Source organism: Phacochoerus africanus, chromosome 2, assembly GCF_016906955.1.
Source record: "Phacochoerus africanus isolate WHEZ1 chromosome 2, ROS_Pafr_v1, whole genome shotgun sequence".
NCBI classification, from domain to species: Eukaryota; Metazoa; Chordata; class Mammalia; order Artiodactyla; family Suidae; genus Phacochoerus; species Phacochoerus africanus.
Genome location: NC_062545.1, coordinates 243,960,962 through 243,983,760, shown reverse-complemented (window position 1 = coordinate 243,983,760; position 22,799 = coordinate 243,960,962). Strand labels below are relative to the sequence as shown.

The 22,799-nt window shown below is 41.6% G+C and overlaps 1 protein-coding gene across 5 annotated transcripts in view; it reads right to left on the bottom strand.

Moving 5' to 3' along the window:
* Positions 1-22,799, bottom strand: part of INVS (inversin) — a 166,181-nt gene that overhangs the window by 33,192 nt on the left and 110,190 nt on the right. For all 5 annotated transcript variants that reach the window (XR_007133271.1, XM_047768041.1, XM_047768043.1 and 2 more), the window contains one exon: positions 10,592-10,878. Coding sequence is in view for 4 of the 5 variants with exons in the window: in XM_047768041.1 (XP_047623997.1) it covers positions 10,592-10,878 (287 nt within the window). In the remaining variant the exon portion in view is untranslated. The remainder of the gene's footprint in view (positions 1-10,591; positions 10,879-22,799) is intronic.

Sequence of the window (22,799 nt, the reverse complement as noted above, 5' to 3'; positions counted from 1 at the left end):
ATTTATATTGCCAGTCCCTCAATTTCCAAACCTTTGGACTCAGACTCAGAGCATCTGCTCTCCTGTTCTTAAGCCTTCAGACTCACTCAGTCAGGGCACTGACTTCCCAGGTTCTCAAGCTTGCAGGTGGCAGACCATGGGATTTCTCAGCCTCCATAATCAAATGATCAGATCTCCTTTTACACCTGCTGATTGATCAATTGATCTATTATCTGTCTATCTATCTGATTGGTTCTGTTTCTCTGGAGACCTCTAATACAGGGAGTGAAACTACTCTGTATGACACAATGTAGGATACAAGTCTATACATTTGTGAAAACCCACAGAAAGTATAATGCTAGGTGTGAATCCTGATGTCAACTGAACTTCGGTGATAAGGATGTGTCAGGTTCAAATGTACTGCTCTAGTACAGGATGTTGATGTTGGGGGAGGCTGTGCATGTGTAGGGTAGGAGTTTATGGGAGCTGTCCATAGTTTCTGCTCAATTTTGCTGTGAACCTAAAACCTAAGAAGTAAACTCTAGGAGTTCCCTGGTGGCCTAGTGATTAAGGACTTGGCATTGTGGCTGCTGTGGCTTGAGTTGGATTTCTGGCCCAGGAAGTTCTGCATGCCATGGGTGTGGCCAAAAAAAGTAAACTCTTAAAAAGAAAAGAAAAAAAAAGGGAAAATAATGAAGAGATCATTATATATTAAGAGATATGGATAACTAGTAATGATAAAAGTAAAGTCATTTGACTATCAGTAGGGATAGATCAGTGAGAAAGAATAGAAAACATTACCTCATATGAGAATAAACAATAAAGATGACATTTTCTTTGGCCTTGCCTGCAGCATGTGGAAGTTCCCAGGCCAGGGATCAAACCCACATGATAGCAGTGATTCAAGCTGCTGCAATGACAACACCAGATCCTTAACCCACTGTACCACAAGGAAACTCCTAAAGATGGCATTTTAAATCTTTGGTGGTGAGGAGCTGAGGTGCCCACAGGCCCTGGGCATGACCCCAGAGATCGGTGCTGTACTCCTCCAGAAGCCATTATCCACAAAGCCCACTGCCAGCACTGCAGCTCCAAATCATTCCATGTTTATGCCTAGAACAACTGCTTAGTCTCTAAAAAAAAAAAAAGTCATTCAATTCCAATCTCACTATATGACAAATTAAACATGAGATAGTAAAAATTAGCACATATATGTGTTTATTAGATCTTAACATGGGAAAATCTTTTCTTAGCATTAAACCACAAAGAGAAAAATCTCTCAAGAAAAGAATGAAACAGAATTAAAAGGTAAACAAAATGTTCATTACATAAAGGTAACTATCCTCATTATATAAAGAGATTTTAGAAATATGATGAAAATGAAAAACCAACACAAAAACTGACAAGAGGAAATCAGTGAATAATCCAGAAAATAAATAGGCAAAGCCAATAAAAATATGACAAAATTCCATCTTACTAACTAGGATTCAGTATTCACTTATTTGCTTAAGTGTTTGGAAAGAGATTTTTGGTTTTTGCTTTTGAAAAGGTGAGTCAAGCTTCTGCAACCTTCCTAGAAAGAAATCTGGGTATAAACATTAGAGATCTACACAAAAATTTATGTGAAAGGCCATATTTAGCTTATATGTCCTACAACACAGGCATGATTAAACGAAGCATGCTGTATTTATAATCTGACATAATACTAAGCAGCTACTAACATTTTTGTTGAATACAAAAACCTGAAAACAGGATGCCCACAATTTTCTGAATTAAAAAAAGTAATAGAAGCGTTTGTACAGTTTTTTTAATATTAAGGAGGATTTTTATTCTTTATTCTTTTCTCCTATTTTTTTTTTGCAATGTACATTAACTAATTTTATAACTAGGAGAAAATGTCATTTTCTGTTTAAATAAAAAATACCCAACATCCCAAATTAACCCCACAGAACTTCAGGTAGGATAGTTAGGATGTGGGAAAGAATCCAAAATAGAACAAAAATAATAACAAATAAACCCAACACTATTATAAATAGATTGGGAAACCACACTAAAAAGTGGAGAAGAAGGAAACTCATACAAGTAACTCTGTAAAACCATATTTTAGCTGAGAACTATAAGACTAAGATCAAAAAGCAATGTTTGCAAATACCATGCTCTAGTAAGTTCATTTCTCACAGAGGTATGGGCTAGCAGTTCTGAAAATACTTTATGTGTGTACTAGGAATGAACAAATAAGCATATATATCATAGTTAAGGCAGCCAGATCTTTCACCATCTGAAAAAAAATTTCAAATTAAAAAAAGATAAAAGCTAGAATAACCCTGTGGTACTGAATGGAATTGGAGGTATCAGTACGAAATCAGTGTATGTGTATGTGTGTGTGTGTGTGTGTGTTTAATACATATTGACACAGATAGATGCACACGTAGATGGAAATATTTCTCAGTTATCTCTGCTAAAAGGGCTTAGGAGCAATGACAGTGCAATAGTAGTACACACATCTCACGCTAAGATCTTGGTTTCTAATATCATTCTTCAACAAAAGGAACAAGGTTCCTTGGAGAAGTAGATTCCAGGGCTTTGAACAGGGGGGTGATATGATGAGATTTCATTTTGAGAGTCCAATATACTCATAGAGAGGAAAATGGATTGGGGGAGTCAGAGTAAGACAGGTAAGACCAGTAAGGAAACTACTGCAATAGTCCAAGTTAGAGATGAAGGCAAGCAAATGTTAGGTAGACTATGTGGTGGTGGTGGATGAGATACAGAGAAAGGATTTGAAAGATATTTAGGAAACAGAGGTGACAAGACTTGGAGAGAGACTGGATTTGACCGGTAAGGGAAAAGAATAATCAAATTTCACTCCTGGGATGGTCATACAGATGGGAGAGTATGTCATTAACCAGTGTTGGGAGTAGGTTTACAGGGAGTCGTAATCAATTCTGTCTTGGATAGGTTAAGTGTGAGATGCCTTTGGGAATATACATAACTGGAGTAAGGAAAAGAGGTCAGGGAGTCTCTAGCATCTTGGTAGTAACTGAGTTTGCTGCCTTAGCCATTGTACCTACACTAAGTGTAAGGGCCCACTTATACCCCCAGCAAGTCACACCCACTAGCTCTGGCAGCTCATATGGTGAGAATAAGAAAATGGCAGGGGTGGCCCATAAAACAGTGACTTTCTCCTCTACTAGATTCCCCTGAAAACCACACTGACTCAAAGACAACTTTATCTCAACACCTCCCACTAGTAATCTGCTACCAACTCATCTCAATTCTACATCTCAGGTCCATCCCCTCCTTATCACCCTGCCGCTACTGTGCCTTAGTCTAGACCCTATGTGGTCCTTCAAAGCCATTCGCTACTCAGTCTCAGTGGTCTTTCTAAATGAAGTCTCCTTCCTTCCCCTCCTTGAAATAGAAATGACGTTAACTATAATAACAGCTCGTGATAATAGAGTGCTGCAGGCACTGTGTTTGAATCTCCATGGGTTACCTCATTAGTGATCACAATTTTCCAAGACAGGCATTATTATCTATCCCTCTTTTTTTTTTTTTTTTTTTTTTACAAATAAAGAAAAGGAGGCTTGAAGAGGTTAAAGTAACTTGCTCAAGATTATAGAGCTGGTAAGTGGTAGGGTCTAAAGCTCATGTACTTAGCCACTAGGCTCTACACAGAGCATAAATAATAGAAAGGGAAGGGGAAGGAAGAAGAAAACAGTTACCTGTTAAGAGACCTTAGGCAAGCCCCTCTTTTAGGGCCTCAGGTTCCTGACTTGTCTTAAGGAGTCTGTACTAGACGTGCTCTAAAAGCCCTCAGGTTCTAACTTAGTCTACCTCTACGAAGTAGGATAATGGAGAAAAAAAAGACGGTTCCCATCTCTGGCTTCCTGCTGGGATGCCCACCCTGCAAGGTCTATGCTGCCTGATCACTGATCAGCTGAAGTAGCTGTAACCCTTCTTTATGTGGCTAGAAGTGTCCTTTGCCCAATTATGTTGGGTTTCCTAGGAACACTACCCTAGAGAAGCCCTAGTCAATGGCCAGTCTTGATTTTTAGAAGTATCTCCCTATTTTCTTTTGTACTCTGGCCTCTTGGGCAAGTCAGTAAGGGCAAAGTCTGCCCATGAAACTGGAGCTTCCTCTTTCTACATCTGAATCAGGTTCACTAGCTCTCCCCAAAATCCGGTTGCTGGGCTTCTCTGTGGCCCTGTTTGCATGTTTGAATCTGGCTTTTTCCAAAGGTCCCTTATTCAGGACACCATTTCCTGCCCTCAAACAAATGAGGAACTCTCCTGATTCTCAACTGTTCTAGAACAATAACTTTTAAAATTTTGTTGACAGTAATCCATACCAAGAAATAAATCTTACATTGGGGCCCAGTATACTCATACACATGTACACAGACATATAACTTTAACAGAACTTATCACTTTTACAATGTGCAAGGTACTTTGGTATATTCTACTGCAGTCTACCATGAAAATTATCCTGGTCCAATCCACTGAATTCATTCCATGAGGCCAACTGGCTTGAAAAATCATTATATAACCATGGACTAGTTCATCTATAAACCAAAAGTGTAGAGAGGAAGTCTGACTAGTATCAGAATAATTAAGGACAAGAGCACTGGTGGAGTTCCTGTCGAGGCTCAGCAGTAACAAACCCAACTGGTATTCATGAGGACATAGGTTCAGTCCCTGGCCTCACTCCTGCATTGCTCTGAGATGTGGTGTAGGTCACAGATGCAACTTGGATCCTGTGTCGCTATGGCTGTGGCACAGGTTGGCAGCTGCAGCTCCAATTTAACCCCTAGCCATAGGCCACAGGTGCAGTTCTAAAAAGATTTAAAAAAAAAGGACCAGAGGATTGGTTGTGAAAAACTGATAACTTCATGGATTTTTCAGGATGTGAGGTAACTACTTGTGTGTGATCAGGTCCACAGTAGATGTGGCTGGCTTTGTAGCATAACTCTCTCTAGGTATTAGAGAAAGGCAAATAGCCACAATTACGCTGTGTAGTTGTAAACAGTCTGAAATTACTGAATTCTCCCTTTTCTCTGCTCTGTAGAGCTTTAGATTAGGGGAAAACACTGTCCATTTTGAAGTTGCAGGAATTGAGTATAATTCTTGGGGTACAGAGTAAACGCAAAAAGCAATCAAACTTTTTTTTTTTTTGTCTTTTTGCCTTTTCTAGGGCCGCTCCCGTGGCATATAGAGGTTCCCAGGCTAGGGGTCGAATCAGAGCTGTAGCCACCAGCCTACACCAGAGCCACAGCAACGCAGGATCCGAGCTGCATCTGCAACCTACACCACAGCTCACTGCACAGCTCACGGCAACGCTGGATCCTTAACCCACTGAGAAAGGCCAGGGATCGAACCCGCAACCTCATGGTTCCTAGTCGGATTTGTTAACCACTGCGCCACAATGGGAACTCCAAGCAATCAAACTTTTAACAGGTGCTTTCTAAGAGGAGTCAGGTCAAGAAATATTTACCTATGCAACCAATATTGTGCTCAGTGCTATAAGAAAGATGCTTATGGTATGGTCCTTATTTTTTTTTTTTAACTTTTCAGGGCCACACCTGCAGCATTTGGAAGCTCCCAGGCTAGGGGTCGAATTGGAGCTGCAGCTGCCAGCCTACACCACAGCCACAGCAATGTGGGATATGAGCCACATTTTCGACCTACACCACAGCTTGCAGCAATGCCGGATCCTTAACGCACTGAGTAAGGCCAGGGATGGAACCTGCATCCTCCTGGATGCTAGTTGGGTTAGTTACCAGTGAGCCAAAATGGGAACTCCTGGTCCTTAGTAGTCTTATTTATAACTCAGTATGACTGGCACACAGTGTGGGCTCAAAAACAAATCTGTTGAATGAACACATGCATAAGTTGATTTGGTGAACTGAGTAGAAGAAAAGCTTTGCCATAAAAATGGGACTCTGTTACAGAAAACATGTGTATACCCAATGAATACTTTTCCCATCATGTTTAACCATTTCTGAATCTCTGAATCTGTACCATACAACTATACATTCAACACATATTTATTATTATCTCTGTATGCCAGACACCCTGCTGGGTGCTAAGGATACAGAAGTAAGCGACATATTGCTCCTTCTGAGAGACTGCTTAATGGCCAAAGATTCTTCCCATTGCACTATCCACTCACCTTTGAAATGGGACTTTGTAATATTCTCCATCCGGAGGTGGAGTCTATGTCTCCATCCTAGTGAATCTGGGCTGGCCTCATGAGCTATTCTGATCAACAGAATGTGGTAGAAGTGAAGGGAAAGTTCTGGAGCCTAGGGCTCAGGAGGGCTTGTAGCTTCTGCCTTCTCTTTCTCAGAGCACTGCCCTGAGAACAACATGCAAGGAAGATGGTCTAACTTACTGGAGGATAAAAGGTCATGCAGAACAGAACTGAGTCACCTTGGCCAATAGCCAGCACCAATTGCCAGACATGTGCAGGAAGCCATTTGGAATTTCCAGCCTGGCCTACCTTCTAGCAGCCACAGGAGTAAGCCCAGTTGATCCAGTAGAGATGCCCCCTAACCAACCCAGGAACTGTGAGAAAATAAACCATTGTTTTAAGCTATTTATTTTTCGGGGTAGTGTATTATGTCCTTAGAGATAAATACCACAGAAACTGATGCCTAAAAAAGAGAGGTGCTGGCCTAACGAAACCAGAACATTGACTTTGAGACTGGCTGGTGAACAGAAGTTGAAAAAGCAATGACAAGACTATTAGTGAAGGCTGGAGGAGCAGAGAATGAATTGCTCTTGGAGCCTGGGGAAATTGAACCGTGTAATTCAGTGGCAAGAAAACTGGCGAAATTATCCCCTGCAGTAACTCTGAATATGGAAAATATACCTAATGAACTTGTAGATATGGCTTAGGAGCTTTCCAGGTGGAATGTTGAAGAAAATATCAACTGGCTTTTTTAACGGTATATGATAAGGTATGGGGAAAAAGAAATAAAATGAAGAAAGAATGGCTCATCTTGCACAGAGAATTTTAGAGGAATTATAAAGAGCCCAGAATGTGCTAGATTAGAAAACTGTTTTAAATTTTCATTCTTTCCAGACAACAAGAGTCTCATAGTAAGATATGACCTAGAAATAATGATCAAATCAAGAATATGGCTGTGCAACCTTTATTAAGACCTCAGAAATATTTAAGATGATACATTATAGGCCTCTCACCTAGCCAAAAAACTTCTAAGAATCTTAAGGGGATTTTTCCATAGCTGTATGAGCCACCCAAAGTCAAAAATAATTATGGATGTGGTTTTGGAATGTGGAGTAAGCCCAATCAGATTCATAGAAGATCCATGAAGTTCCTGAGATAATTGTATCACTGAAAGTACCACTACTGAGGCAGTTCAAAACAAAAAGGAGGCTCTGGGGTCCCAGTAAACAGGCTGAGAAAGTTACTCAGCTGCAAGCATGGGCTATATGTCATGGAAAGGAAAGACACTGCAGAGAACAGAGCCCAAGAGGCCAGGAAAATAATGGAATAGAAAACCACACATAGGGGTAAAACCAGACCCTAAACAAGGCACATTTCATACCATGGAGTAGGAGCCCTGCTAATGTGTAATCAGTTGGCTTTCAGAATTGCTATGGACTAGTGACTGCTGTGTGCCTCCTATTTCTCCCATTTGGGAACAGAAGTATCTACTGTGGTTATTCTGTTCCTATCTCATAATTGCTCTTTGGGTGTGTGTATGAACTGGTGTGTTTTTTGTTGACTGATATTTGAATCAGATTCACACCTGGGAAACCTCCGCAACATGACATGGACATGACACAATGCTCAAGATGTAAGACTTCTTTTTATTTTATTTTATTTTATTGTCTTTTTGCCTTTTTCTATGACCACTCCCACGGCATATGGAGTTTCCCAGGCTAGGGGTCGAATTGGAGCTGTAGCCACCAGCCTACACCAGAGCCACAGCAACGCGGGATCCAAGCCGCCTCTGCAACCTACACCACAGCTCACGGCAACGCCAGATCCTTAACCCACTGAGCAAGGCCAGGTATCGAACCCACAACCTCATGGTTCCTAGTCGGGTTCGTTAACCACTGCGCCACCAAGGGAACTCCAAGATCCAAGACTTCTAACTTGATGTGATAATTTGGATAAGATTTTGAGGTGAGAATATTTTGCATGTGGGAAAAATGTGAATAATTTGTGACCAAAAAGGAATCGTGATAGATTGTTTAATAGTCAAAAATTTCTTCCATCCTAGTATGCACAGAGATGAAATCTATTTCTCCTTATTATTTAATCTGGGATGGTCATATAACTTGCTTTGATCCACAGAATGTAGCAAGCAAGTTCTAGTGCCTTTTCCTCAAGAGGTCTTAAAACTTTTGCCTGTGCTTTCTTAGAATGATGTCCCGAGATCCCCAAAGACCACTACGTAAGCAAGCCTTTCTAGCCTATTGGAGGATGAAAGACCATGTAAAGCAGAGTCAAGGAATCCCAGCTGACAGTCAGCATCAACTGCCAGACATTCCATCTTAGACCATCCAATTCAACTGGCCCTCCACCTGAATGTAGCCATGTAATGAGAGCAGGTGAAGCCTGTAGAGGAACTGCCCAACCAATGCACAGAATCATGAGAGAGAATAAATTGTTGTCGTAAGCCACTTGGTTTTACTGTAGTTTGTTATACTGCAGTAGATAACTGAAGTAACCCTGACTTTATAGATCCTGTAGTGTAGTGGAAAAAACAGACAAGTAAGCCATTAACAACTATAAAAGGTGGTGATCTTTAGACTAGGAAAGTCTAGGAAAGCTCTGGGCGTATATAGCAGGAAAATAAAGCCTCATCCAGTGGGAAGGTATGGCTATGTACAGGAAGGAGAATTCTTCTTGAGAGCTGAAAAAATAAGAGGCACTTTTTTCCATATGGATAAAGGGAATGTTACATGCAAAGGTCTTGGGCTGAGAAAGAACTTGAGAAAATACAACATGGCTGTCATATCAAGAGTCTAGTTAATGTTAGTTGAATGAATAAATGAACATATATACAACAAAACATTAGACCATTCTTAAGGTTTATATTGCTAATGTACTGTCACTGATTAAGTGGGATATGGAATTATATTCTAGATAGGTTTGTGGTCATTCATGTATACTTTTACCTAGATTTAATAATAGTAGTTACTGAAGCTTACCATGGGTCATGGACAATATAACAAGTATTCTACATTAATTATTTTATTTCTATTTATAACTGCCTAGCAGGGTAGAGAATATACCCCTATTTTATAGCTAAGGAAATCAAAGTTCAGAGAGAGAGACTGAATTGTCCATTAATGTGACTGGCCCTGATAAAAATCCTGGAGTTCTAGGTTTAGGTGCACTTTCCTGGTAGACACATGCTGCCTAACTAGTAGTCATAGTTCACCAGTAGAGGAATTAAGCATGTCCTACATGACTCCATTGAGAGAAGACTATTAGAAGCTTTCACCTGCTTTCCTCCAGACTTTGCTCAATGTGCCTTTTCCCTTTGCTGATTTTGCTTTGTACCCCTTTGTTACAAAAAACTCATAGCTTTGAATACAAAGATACTCTGAGTCTTGAGACCTCCTAGCAAATTGGTGAACCTGGAGTGGTCTTGGGCACCCTCAAAACACTAAGCAAAATCCAAACAAGGTAAGCTTCCAAAATCTATGCCAAGACAGATCATATTAAAAGAATGAAAGCTAAATATAGAGGAAAAAAAATCTCAATAGGACCCAGAAAGAAATGACATGTTACCTAGGAACATTACCAAGGGACACCAACCAATTCATATGACAGTGGAATTCTTGTCTGAAACCATGGAAGCCAGAGGAAGTGACAGTCTTTTTCAAGTGTTAAAAGACCTGCCAACTGTAAATCCTATATCTGGTTTCACAATTCTTCAGGAATGAAATAAAACATTCTCAGACAAAAGAAAACACAAAGAATTTGTTGCCAGTAGAGCTACCCTTAAATATTGGCTAAGAAAGTTCTTCAAATAGAAAGGAAATGATGAAAGAAGGAATCTGGAGCCCTAGAAAGGAAGAGAAAACAATGGAAAAACAGAAACAGGGGTACATAAAATAGACTATCCTTTTCCTCATGAGGTTTATAGGTTATATTCAATGATTGAAACCAAAATTGTAATAGCATCTAAGACCCAAGCAATGATAAAAGTGGAGAGTACAACACTGTAAATCAACTATACTTCAATTAAAAACAAACGAAAAAAAAGAACAACTACAAAAAAATGGGAAAGGTAAAGTTACCTTTCATTCAAAGTGGTAAAATGTTGATGCTAGTAGACTAAGTCCCTTATAATCTATATATCCTATATATAATGTACAAGTATATTATAATATGCAGAGCAACCACTGCAAAAACTAAGAAAGAGATGTACTAAAACGTACCATAAATCCAATTAATATGGAATCCTAAAGGAAGTTACTTATAGGAAGGAAAGAAAAGAGAAACAGAAGAATTAAAGAGAAGATAAATAATAAAATGGCTGCCCTTAAATGTAAATGGTCTAACTACATGAATTAAAAGTACCCACAGTATGAGTTAGTAGAGTAACAAAGACAATACACTCACCTCTTGGTTTTCTGGGGCCTGTTCTTGGAAAGTTGGGGGAAAGACGCTGCTCCTTCTGGGGGGCTCTGCTTGGAGTCTCTCTGCCTGGAGATTGTCTGCAGGCTTTCTGCTCAGGGCCCTGGGCTGTGTCGCTACAGGGAGGCTGTTTGCTAGGGGCACAGCTCTGTCTGTGAGGCTCAGACTGGGTGCTGGGCAAATGGGGAGGGGCTTGAGGTCTGCAGGAATCTGGACTCAACCTTCCCTTCTGTTGTTCTGCCTCTCTTCGCTTGTTTTCCTCTTCTCGCTTCCTGGGAGCAAAGCCAAGGTAGAAGAAGAAACAATTAAGAATGTTACCTGTTCAAGTGTTCCTGAGTGAGATTTAAATCTTAAAAGGAGCAACCTTTTTGGAAATTCACAATTTCACAATTCCTTCCTCCCTCCCTTCCTTCTTTCCTTATTTTTTGGCTTTTTAGGGCTGCACCTGAGGCATATGGAAGTTCCCAGGCCAAGGGTTGAATTAGAGCTGCAGCTGCTGGCCTACGCCACAGCCATAGCAACACCAGATCTGAGCTGCATCTGTGACCTACACCACAGCTTATGGTAAGGCCAGATCCTTAACCCACTGAGCAAGGCCAGGAATCAAACCCGAATCCTCATGGATACTAGTTGGGTTTGTTACCACTGAGCCACAATGGGAACTCCCACAATTTCTGGGGTTTTTTTGGCAGCACCTGCTGCATATGTAAGTTCCTTGGCCAGAAGTCAAATCCAGGCCACAATGGCAAACTGAGCCATTGCAGTGACAATGTTGGATTCTAAACCTCTGGTGCCACAAAAGAACTCCATGATTTCCTATCTTTTATCCAGGTCTTATAACTCAAAAGATAATGGCGCTGGAAAGAATCTTATAGATCAGCCTGTGCCTACTTGAGACACACATGACAGGTAACCACAGAACTCTTTGGTGAGACATAACACAATCCTAAGAGGTGTGTGCTCCAAGCTTGTATGTGATCCCTGGAGCTAATTATAACTACATTTCTTTTATTCCTATTCACGTAAAGCAATGAAACTAGAACACACCCTCACACCATGCACGAAAATAAACTCAAAATGGCTGAAAGACTTAAATATACGACAGGACACCATCAAACTCCTAGAAGAAAACATAGGCAAAACACTCTCGGACATCAACCTCATGAATATTTTCTCAGGTCAGTCTCCCAAAGCAATAGAAATTAGAGCAAAAATAAACCCATGGGACCTCATCAAACTGAAAAGCTTTTGCACAGCAAAGGAAACCCAAAAGAAAACAAAAAGACAACTTTCAGAATGGGAGAAAATAGTTGCAAATGATGCACCCGACAAGGGCTTAATCTCTAGAATATATAAACAACTTATACAACCCAAGAGCAAAAAAACCAATCAATCAATGGAAAAATGGGCAAAAGACCTGAATAGACATTTCTCCAAAGAAGATATACAGATGGCCAACAAACACATGAAAAAATGCTCAACATCGCTGGTTATAAGAGAAATGCAAATCAAAACTACCATGAGATACCACCTCACACCAGTCAGAATGGCCATCATTAATAAATCCACAAATAACAAGTGCTGGAGGGGCTGTGGTGAAAAGGGAACCCTCCTGCACTGTTGGTGGGAATGTCAACTGGTACAGCCACTATGGAGAACAGTTTGGAGATACCTTAGAAATCTATACATAGAACTTCCATATGACCTCGCAATCCCACTCTTGGGCATCTATCTGGACAAAACTCTACTTAAAAGAGACACGTGCACCCGCATGTTCATTGCAGCACTATTCACAATAGCCAGGACATGGAAACAACCCAAATGTCCATCGACAGAGGATTGGATTCGGAAGAGGTGGTATATATACACAATGGAATACTACTCAGCCATAAAAAAGAATGACATCATGCCATTTGCAGCAACATGGATGGAGCTAGAGAACCTCATACTGAGTGAAATGAGCCAGAAAGACAAAGACAAAGACCATATGATATCACTTATAACTGGAATCTAATATCCAGCACAAATGAACATCTCCTCAGAAAAGAAAATCATGGACTTGGAGAAGAGACTTGTGGCTGCCTGATGGGAGGGGGAGGGAGTGGGAGGGATCGGGAGCTTGGGCTTATCAGACAGAACTTAGAATAGATTTACAAGGAGATCCTGCTGAATAGCATTGAGAACTTTGTCTAGATACTCATGTTGCAACAGAAGAAAGGGTGGGGGAAAAATGTAATTGTAATGTATACATGTAAGGATAACCTGACCCCCTTGCTGTACAGTGGGAAAATAAAAAAACAAAAAAACAAAAAAAAACCAAAAAGTACATCAGAATGCAACTGAGAATGAAAACCATAGGGATAACCTTTAGTATTCTCTATTTATTAAAAACATGACTGATAAACCTTAATGACTGTACAAAAAAAAATTACAAAGCACCTCACAGCTGATTATAACACACCTGTTTTAACACTGCCATCAAGAGCTCTAGCTAATGAGTCACAGCCACTCATCTTACAGATGAGGTCCAGAAAGTAGGGTGGTTTTCAATAAGTCATACACAAGTAGTTGGTGTTTAAGTGGGAACCTTTGGGTAGCAACAGATAGAAGAGGGCTGGCCAGAGAGGGCCAGGAAGGGGCCAGGTGCTTGAGGATGAAGGGGCTGAGCTAATAAGGACAGTATCTGTTTGACCAATGCCATTAATTAGTAAGGATTTCTAAAAGAAAGAAAAAAGGAGGAAAACTAACATTTTCTGGGCACTGCCGACAGTGCTAGGCACTGAAGATACATTAATGAGGACCACGGGGCTCAGCCCTCCCTTGAAGAACCTTCCATCCAGAGGGAGACAGCCAGGCCATCTAGGGCTAACATGTAATGTAAGAAATATTATAACAGTGGGCTTGCACAGAGGAAGTAGTGATTAATACTGTGGAGGAATCTGGAAGAAGGTCCCAACCTTTGATTCTCAAAGATGTGTAGGAGTTTGCCAGGCAGGTAGGTGGGAATGAGGATGATAGTCTGAGGAGCAGTTTGGATAAAGGCAAACGGTATGGAAAGACTAGGTCTGTTTTGCTTCTTCTGATCTTTAAACAATGTTTGCTCTACACAGCAGGCACCCAGTACATACTTGCTGCTCAGGAAGAGAACTTGGTTGCCATTTAAAGGTACAGTTTAAAGCAGAATAATTAGAGGATAGTGCAGAGAACCCTGCACTGAGAAGCATAAGGATTTTTCTGGTCTGGCCTCTGCCAATAATCACAAAAAGACCTTGATTGAGTCACTTTCCTGTTGAAGACTCAGTTTCCCCAGGTCTAACACTTACATACTGGATGACCCCTTTTAATCCTGAATCCCTTAAGGGTCTGTTTGGAAACCAGATGTCTTCATAAAATCCGGGCTGTTTTGTAATGAGATGTAGAGATTTCTTTCATTGGAGTAGCTGGTATCAGGGTCCTTCTTAGTGGGGGACTTTGTTTATGCAAATACTTCAATAAACTTAGGGGCAGGATTGAGGGCTGAGAGAAGGTGAGACTTTCAGGGTGCTGGTGGTGAGTTCTGAGGCTCCAGAGAAGAAGGTTGCTGTGTCAGGACAAAGAATTTATTTGTAGCTCCTGACAGGGAGGGAGGAGATGAAAGAACAAAAGGGAGAGAAGAGAGGGCGGAGAAAGAAGAGGTAAGAGGCTGGTGCTGTGAGGAGCTAGGGCCAGGGCAGAGAATCTGCCCAGGGCGAGGGGGTAAAAGGACTTTAGAGCTGTGATCCTCACACTTTCGTGAACTGAATCTCTTGAGATTATTATTATTATTATTATTTTTGTCTTTTTAGGGCAGAACCCACGGCATATGGAAGTTCCCAGGCTAGGGGTTGAATTGGAGCTACAGCTGCCAGCCTACCCCACAGTCATAGCAGCACGGGATCCAAGCCTTGTCTGTGACCTACACCACAGCTCGAGGCAACTGACTCACTGAGTGAGGCCAGGGATCGAACCGGCATCCTCTTGGATACTAGTCGGATTCGTTGCCCCTGAGTGACAGCAGGAACTCCATTGGGGTTTTTTTGTTTGCTTGTTTTTTCTGTCTCTCATGAGATCTTGCTAGAACCTAGATTCCAATTTACCAGGCCTGGGGGTGGGGCTCAAGATTCTGCATTTCTAACAAGCACCCAGGTCATACAGGTGTTGCTGATCCTCTGCCCATAACCTGAGTAGCGAGGCTTGAGAGAATAGGAAAATCTCGTGCGGACTGTTAACTATACCATTACGGGCTATGGAATGTGAGTCTCCTCAATGGTGCCAGCTTTTTAGAAGGCCTCTCATGCTATAAATGCCTTTTTACAAGCAACCTGACAAGTTGTGGGCTAAGATATCAGAAGCAAGTGCTCAGGCAGAGACCCCAAGCCCCCAAAATCTTAGAATCCAGAATTCCACAGACTGTGCAATTTGAAACAAGGCTTATTTAACTCTCAAGGGACAGGGAAGATTCAGATGATAGATATCTGAGTTACACTTCAATATAAAGCCTTGTCAACTTAGCCCCTTCTGAAGGTCTTTCATCTTATGTGGTGAAGCCCCTGATCTGGGCTCCAGGCTTTCCTTCTCTGATAGTTTCCCATTGAGTTCCACCCCAGAAAAGGGTTGTGCTGCCTCCTGTACAGCTTGAATGTTTTCATTTGACTCAGGTCTTGCTACATGCTTTGCCAAGTGCTGACAATTGTGCACACTGTGCTGCAATCGACAGGCGAGCCAGACAGCCTGTCATCATCCGTGCCTGAGATTCATGTGGATGTTAGCAGGTGCCATTGCAGTGTGACCTATCTGGGAGGAGGCTGCCTTTCAGAAGAAGGTGGAAGCATCTGGGTGGCTGAAGTGCTGCTAATTGATCTGGTAGCCTTGCCCCTGGCAGGCAGAGGGAGTGCTACTCTTTTTACCAGCACTGATGAACAGAACTGCTTTAAAAGAACAGTGGTCTGTCAGACAGCCTCATGTGTGGGGTTGTCTGGCTTGGCATGTGCATGGGTATTTTTGCCATCAAGAGGGGCTTTGCAGTGATAACTTAGACATTGTTATTAGAGCAATCATTTCTCTTCTTTCAGGAAAACCAACAGCTTTCCTTGTCAATTCCAAGAAGGCACTGTCCATCAGCCTCTGGGTAAACCCTGTCACTACAGACCTTTCTGGGCCTTCCACAAAGGCAGCTACAGGACAAAGAGGGAATCTAGCCTTTTAAAGTGATCAGGATAGCGAGAAAGTAAGGGAGCTCTGCCTTCTGAAGACGTCTGGGGAGGGGTGGGTATGGTCACAAGGGGCTGTTTTTTCATTCTGGTAGAACTCAGTAAGATTCAGGAGAAAGAAAGTAATCATGAGAATATATAATTACATCCTCAGCTGATGAATAGAGGTAAATTAATATTTTTTAAGTTGATAGATTTTGCATTAAAAAATCTTCCAGGTAGCACACAGCCCACAATTGCACCGTTTTCCAAAGCTGTGGTTCTTAATGTAAAAGTAGTGATAACTGAAAAAAAAGGGAGTGGGATAGGAACTGGGAATTATTCATAACATGCATCCTATTTTATCTGTACTGCTGCCTTGAAACAAAATCATCAGCAACCACAACAATCAACACACACACACATATACACACACACACACACAAACAGGATACAGTTTCTGTGAATAGTGCATGAGCCTCTGTGTGTGTGTGTGTGTGTGTGTGTGTGTGTGTGTGTGTGTGTATTTCTCTGGGGAAAAAGGTCCATAACCATTGCTCAGAGTCTAGGAATTTGAAGGAATCTCAGTTTACTGAGGGTAATGCTGTTATTTGGTAGACAGGGAAACTGAGGCAGAGAGCCTAAAGACTTGCCTAAGGTTACATGGTAAACTATATACACAGCTGAGCTGGAACTCAGTAGCTTTACTTCTTCCTATAAAATTCATGTCAATGACAAAATCATTTTTTAAAAAATTCACTCAATCTTCTTCCATCATTTAAAAATGAACTGGGTCATGGGAAGAAAGTGATAATATATCAAAGTAACCATTAACAGCATTTCAGGCTAGCTTTTAATGTATCTTTTAGTACTAAACTCTTAGATTCAGTAATTTTCCTGAAATTTAAGTGTTTTTTTTTTCTTCCAACTAATTTATTAGAGAATGTCAAAGATCTTTTATCTTCACGGTGGCTCATGCTGTATACTTGACTTATCTTTTGCAAAGTTTAGGAAACAAATATAAGAAAAAGAACCAATGCTACTCTAGTTCACATGAAAATTTAAACAGAAAAAAAAAAAAAAAAGACAACCCTGTCCGTAACACAGCAGGTAACATTTTGGCAGGACATTTATTAATATGGCAGAATCTTAATGTGTAAAATAGTCCTACAATTTCTTCTCATCTTTTTCAATTGTTTTAAGGGAAATCAGGCAAAAAACAGCTTTTGATGGGCTGCCAATTAGTCTGGTTTGTACTGTTTCTTTTCTTTTCTTTTTTTTTTGTCTTTTGTCTTTTTAAGGCTGCACTCTCGGCATATGGAGGTTCCCAGGCTAGGGGTCAAATTGGAGCTGTAGCTGCCAGCCTATACCACAGCCACAGCAAGGCCAGATCTGAGCCACGTCTGCAACCTACATCACAGCCCACAGCAACACTAGGTCCTTAACCACTGAGCGAGGCCAGGGATCAAACCCACAACCTCATGGTTCCTAGTCAGATTCGTTTCTGCTGCACCACGAAGGGAACTCCTGTACTGTCTTTTCTAGAGCAATTTTTGCAGCTGCCCAGAGGCTCATAGCATAAGAAGGTGAGAAAGCCAACTGGGGATCCCATCTTTGACAACTTCTGCTTTGGGCCCTGTGTACCAAAGAGTGAAGGTCTCCAGTGGGTGAGCTGAAGGAATAGGGGCTGTTTCTCCCAGGGAAAACAAAAAGAAAAGACACACATTGTTGGTGCAAATCTCCGAAGGGCTGTTGTAAGTATATCCAGAGACATACCCTGGAGCCCTCCCAAACCAGATGTAAGACCCAAGAGTAGGGACTTCTACAGATTAGTAGCCTAGATGACAACTATACAGAAAGGATCGATAAGAAACCAAGTGATCAGGAGTTCCCGTCGTGGCACAGTGGTTAACGAATCCAACTAGGAACCATGAGGTTGCGGGTTCGGTCCCTGGCCTTGTTTAGTGGGTTAACGATCCGGCGTTGCCGTGAGCTGTGGTGTAGGTTGCAGACGCGGCTCGGATCCCGCGTTGCTGTGGCTCTGGCGTAGGCCGGTGGCTACAGCTCCGATTCAACCCCTAGCCTGGGAACCTCCATATGCCGCGGGAGCGGCCCAAGAAATAGCAAAAGACAAAAACAAAAAAAAGAAACCAAGTGATCAAAAGATTGCCTGATGTACAGAGAACCAGATCAAGGGCAGTTACCTCAAGGGCTTGAATATCCCATGGCTTCAGCAACTCTGCACTGGATGCATCCATCTGCACAATACAGCACAGACCTGCCTCTGGGCCTGGAATGTTTGAGTCCTAGAAGTTGATGGCTTTGTTTGTCTGTTTGTTTTTTTCCCTATCCCACTATGTGGTTTCCATAGACTGTTGCATTTGCCCAGTTTTCACAAGAAGAAATTAATTCTGTGAGACACTGCAGAAATAAAGCAGGATCATTCTCACTCCAGGAGTATTCAAGCTGCCATTACCATGAATTCAGGACTAAGAGAGGTTTGAAAGATGTGATTAAAATGGTTTGCACAGGGAGTTCCCGTCGTGGCGCAGTGGTTAACGAATCCGACTAGGAACCATGAGGTTGCGGGTTCGGTCCCTGCCCTTGCTCAGTGGGTTAACAATCCGGCGTTGCCGTGAGCTGTGGTGTAGGTTGCAGACTCGGCTCGGATCCCGCGTTGCTGTGGCTCTGGCGTAGGCCGGTGGCTACAGCTCCGATTCAACCCCTAGCCTGGGAACCTCCATATGCCGCAGGAGCGGCCCAAGAAATAGCAAAAAAAAAAAAAAAAAAAAAGACAAAAATGGTTTGCACAAAATGGGAGGTCAAGTTAGTGTGTTCTGCTGTTGTACTGATTTAACCTGGCTTTGCCCTAATGCCATTTGTGTTTATAGTCCTGGAGTAGGCCTGCAGCCAACTAATTTTCTTAACTTTCTCAAGGATTTAGGAGGATAATGGTGTGCTCTACTACGTTAGCTTTGAGAGCAATGAGATCTTTATTGAACTGTGTTGTAGAATTGATGCTGGTGGCTTGGTACCATTCCCTTAACAATCACTGGGAATGACATAGCACAGGTGAATAAGCACTGGATGAAAGCTGACTTGGGGGCCTGGTTCTGCCACCACCACCAGTTATATATTGGGAATAAGTCAGAAAAAAGAAGCAGAGCTGGTCCATGCTGACCTATCAGACGGTGCCGGCATCTGGAGAGAGCCTCTACATAAGCGGGGCTGGAGGTATGATTCCTATGAAGCATTCCTGTGGTAGGAACCCTGGCTTACGGTAAGACTGAGTCACATGCCAACTCTCCCCTTACAAGCTCTGTGATTTCAGGCAAATTAACCTCTCTGTGTTATTTTTCCCATGTGTGAAATGAGTTTAAGGTTAGCTGCTCTGTCTACTTTGCTGGCTTACTATAGGGATTTAATGTATAAGACTTTTGTATGGAGTTCCCATTGTGGCTCAGTGGTTAACTGACTAGTATCCATGAGGACACAGGTTCGATCCCTGGCCTTGCTCAGTCGGTTGAGGATCCGGTGTTGCCGTGAACTGTGGTGTAGGTTGCAGACACAGCTTGGATCCCATGTTGCTGTGGCTGTGGTGTAGGACAGTGGCTACAGCTCTAATTGGACAGCTAGCTTGGGAACCTCCATATGCTGAGGGAGGGACCCTAAAAAGACAAAAAAAACAAAACATTAAAAGAATTTTGTAAGCTATAAAGCACTACATCAGTATAAGTAATCACGGCTACTTTTTTTTTTTTTTTTTTGCCACACTCATGGCACGTGAAAATTCCTGGGCGGGATTAAACCCACACCAGAGCAGTGATTCAAGCTGCAACAGTGCCAATGTCAGATTCTTAACCCACTGAGACACCAAGGAACTCTTCATTGTTACTTTTTTTTCTTTTTCTGTTACACCCATGGCATATGGAAGTTTCTGGACCAGGGACTGAATCCAAGCATAAGCTGTGACCTATGCCACAGCGGCAGCAATGCTGGATCCTTAACCCACTGCACTAGACTGGGGATTGAACTGGCGCCTCCACAGAGACAAGCCAGATCATTAACCCACTGCACCACAGCGAGAACCCTTTCATTGGTACTTTTATTAACAGGTAAAACTGTTAAGCTGTGACTGGATCTGGATAGAGGTGTGGTATGAGTGCCTTGCCATCTAAGACCCACAGGGCTGGGCCTGATGATATTTTTAGAAAATGTTCATTGTTGAAACCATTCAACTCCTTTTTCTGTGCAGGTCATTTTAATCATATCTCTCAAACCTCTCTGAAGTTTTATATTCATGGCAATGGCAACCTGAATGCTCACAGAATGGAAAAGAACCTGCTTCTTCCTGCACAGTCCAATAGAATTAATTTTTTCTCAAAACTGAGCAAATATAACTCTCTGGGGAGGCTACATAGTGGGTTTAATGTTCAAGTACATGCAGTGGTGAACCCTTTTGTTCTCATGTTTCTTTTTAAAATCACAAGCCTGTCAAACGTAATTTGCTGATGATAAATATGGAGGGAGTTGGAAAACCAAAGGCACAAATATATAAGTGCTAGTATGCACTGTGAGGATAAATGGTACATAAATGTGTTTGCTGCCTGAATAAGGGAAACAAGCTAAAGTGGTCAGAGACCTCAGAGAAGATCTAGTCCAACCTTTCCATTTGACGGGGGGGGGAAACTAAGGCCCAGAATGATGAATATCTTAGGTAGGGTTTTAGATCCACTAAAGAAGCAGTTATTGAACATTTATTATTAAATTCTCACTATATGTTAAAAACTCTAAGGTACTAGAAGTACAGAGGTCCATAATGCAAATCCTGCTCTCAAGGAATTGACAATCTAGTTGGGAATCAGACCCATATACTCTTGCAGATAGTGAGTTCTAGATGTGATGTGTCCTAAAAAAGGTATCTACACAGTGCAATGGGAGGACATGGGAGACTAATTAAACTGGAAGGGAAAAAAGCCTACATGGAAACAATGTCAAAATGAGAAAGAAGGGAAGTGAGAGAAGGTTATTTCAGGCAGACAGGAGAGCAGGAGCAAAGACATGCAACCTGACTCTCACAGCATCTTTGACTTGGAAGAGATCTGAGTGATCAGCTCTTTATATAATTTTAAAAATTCCTTATATATTATCTTGGAGAGATGATAATTCAATTTCTGCTGGAATTTCTGTTGAGAGGAAACATTACCTCACAAGACAGAAAAGGTTTAGTTCTAACCTTTTCAGTTGGTATTGCATTGAATGTAGGGGGTCTGTCAGATTCTGTCTCTTCACTGTCACTGAATAACAGGCTTAGTAATATTTGGTCTTTGACTTCCTCTCAAGGGAATAAGAAAATGTCGTGTGTTTTAGGACCTTTGCCTTATAGAATGTTAGAGCTGGGAGGAAGCTCAGATATCATTTAGTCCAATTTTTAAAAAAATCTCTCTGTGATTCATGGACTCTATTCGAGAATGTGATAAACATCTATATATCCTTTCCGCCTCCCAAATGCACATATGCTCATGACAGACAAAATGCTGCCCACAGTTTCAGGGCATTCATGGAGCCCCAAAGCCCATCCTGGATTAAGAAATCTTCCTTCACTTTACAGATGAGAAACTGAGGCTCAGAGAAGTGGAATGGCATGGAGTAGAATCATGGCAGTGTTTCCCCTTGGGTCAGACCATTGTATGAGCAGAAGGTTCAGACTTATGGGTCAACCCTGAAGAAAGACACTGACAAACTGGGGAGACTGCAGACTGCAAGGGGATCTATTATAAAGTAAGAAAGAGAGCTGGGGTAGGAGTACGAATATCATGAGCACTTTCATTAATAATCTGAAAGTTGGTTTACAGAAAAGGATGCAGACTATTTTGCTTCAAGAGTTAGCTGAAGACCAAAAGGTAGGAAAATAACTTGTCAGACAGAACTAATGCAATGTGCGGCTTGAGAGGCATAGAACTCCTTATCACTTGATTTTTATCAGAACATGGAACAACCTCCTGTGGAAGGGACTTTGGCATCATGAGAGCTTGAACTGGGTGACCCAAGCTGGACTTGGCTATGTAACTCTAAGAGACATATTCAATCTCATACGCTAGCCAGAAAGAAGGTCAGGTCTCCTGAGAGTGTGGTGTGTAAGGAAAGTGGTAAGTGAGGAAGTGAAGAAAGTTCAGGATGACCAAATGTGAGGGGAGGGAGGTGGGACTAGTGGAGAAGAATGAGACTTGGAGATACAAGTGGAAGTAAACTGTTGAAGGATCTGCAGTAGCATTACGGATGGTTTTCAAGAAGGATGGCCTGTATAGAGCAGTGGGACAGAAGAACTGAAGCAAAAGACATTTCAAAAGAGGAATTAGCAGAATCAGTGATGGCAGCACTATCAGGGAAATAAGGAGGCGACAAGAGAGATTGTGGTGATGAGTCATAAGGTTCACACAGTGAGCCTGAAGTGACAGTGACAAAAAGGACATACAAATGGAAACATTCAATGATCTGACATGTTGGCAATTAACAAAAGAATACCAAAGTGGAAATGCCCAGTGGGCAACTGATGATTTGGGATTAGAGTTCCAGGAGGTCAAGATGTGAGAGATGAAGGGGTTATCTACAGAGATGAAGTAATTTAAGTTTTAAGAGTAGATACAGTTTCAATGAAAAAAGAATAGCATGAATAAAAGTCTAAGGCATTAGCCCACAGGGCTGACCTCAATGTGGACGTGGTAAAATTAAAAAGACATGAGAAGGAAGAGTTCAGAAACTTAGAAGAGATTGGAAATGAGAGAATGAAATGAAAATCTGAGCAAAAAGGATGCTTCAAGGAAGAAGAGTGCTCAACATAAATATGGTCTTATTTTCCTATACATTCGACTCTGTGCTTTGGCAGGTAAATTACAGTAAGGTTCATTTTGGCAACAACATAGGAGGTGCAGTATGAATTATAAAGTGCTTTTAAATGGATTATAGGTATTTCCTAAATAGTATTT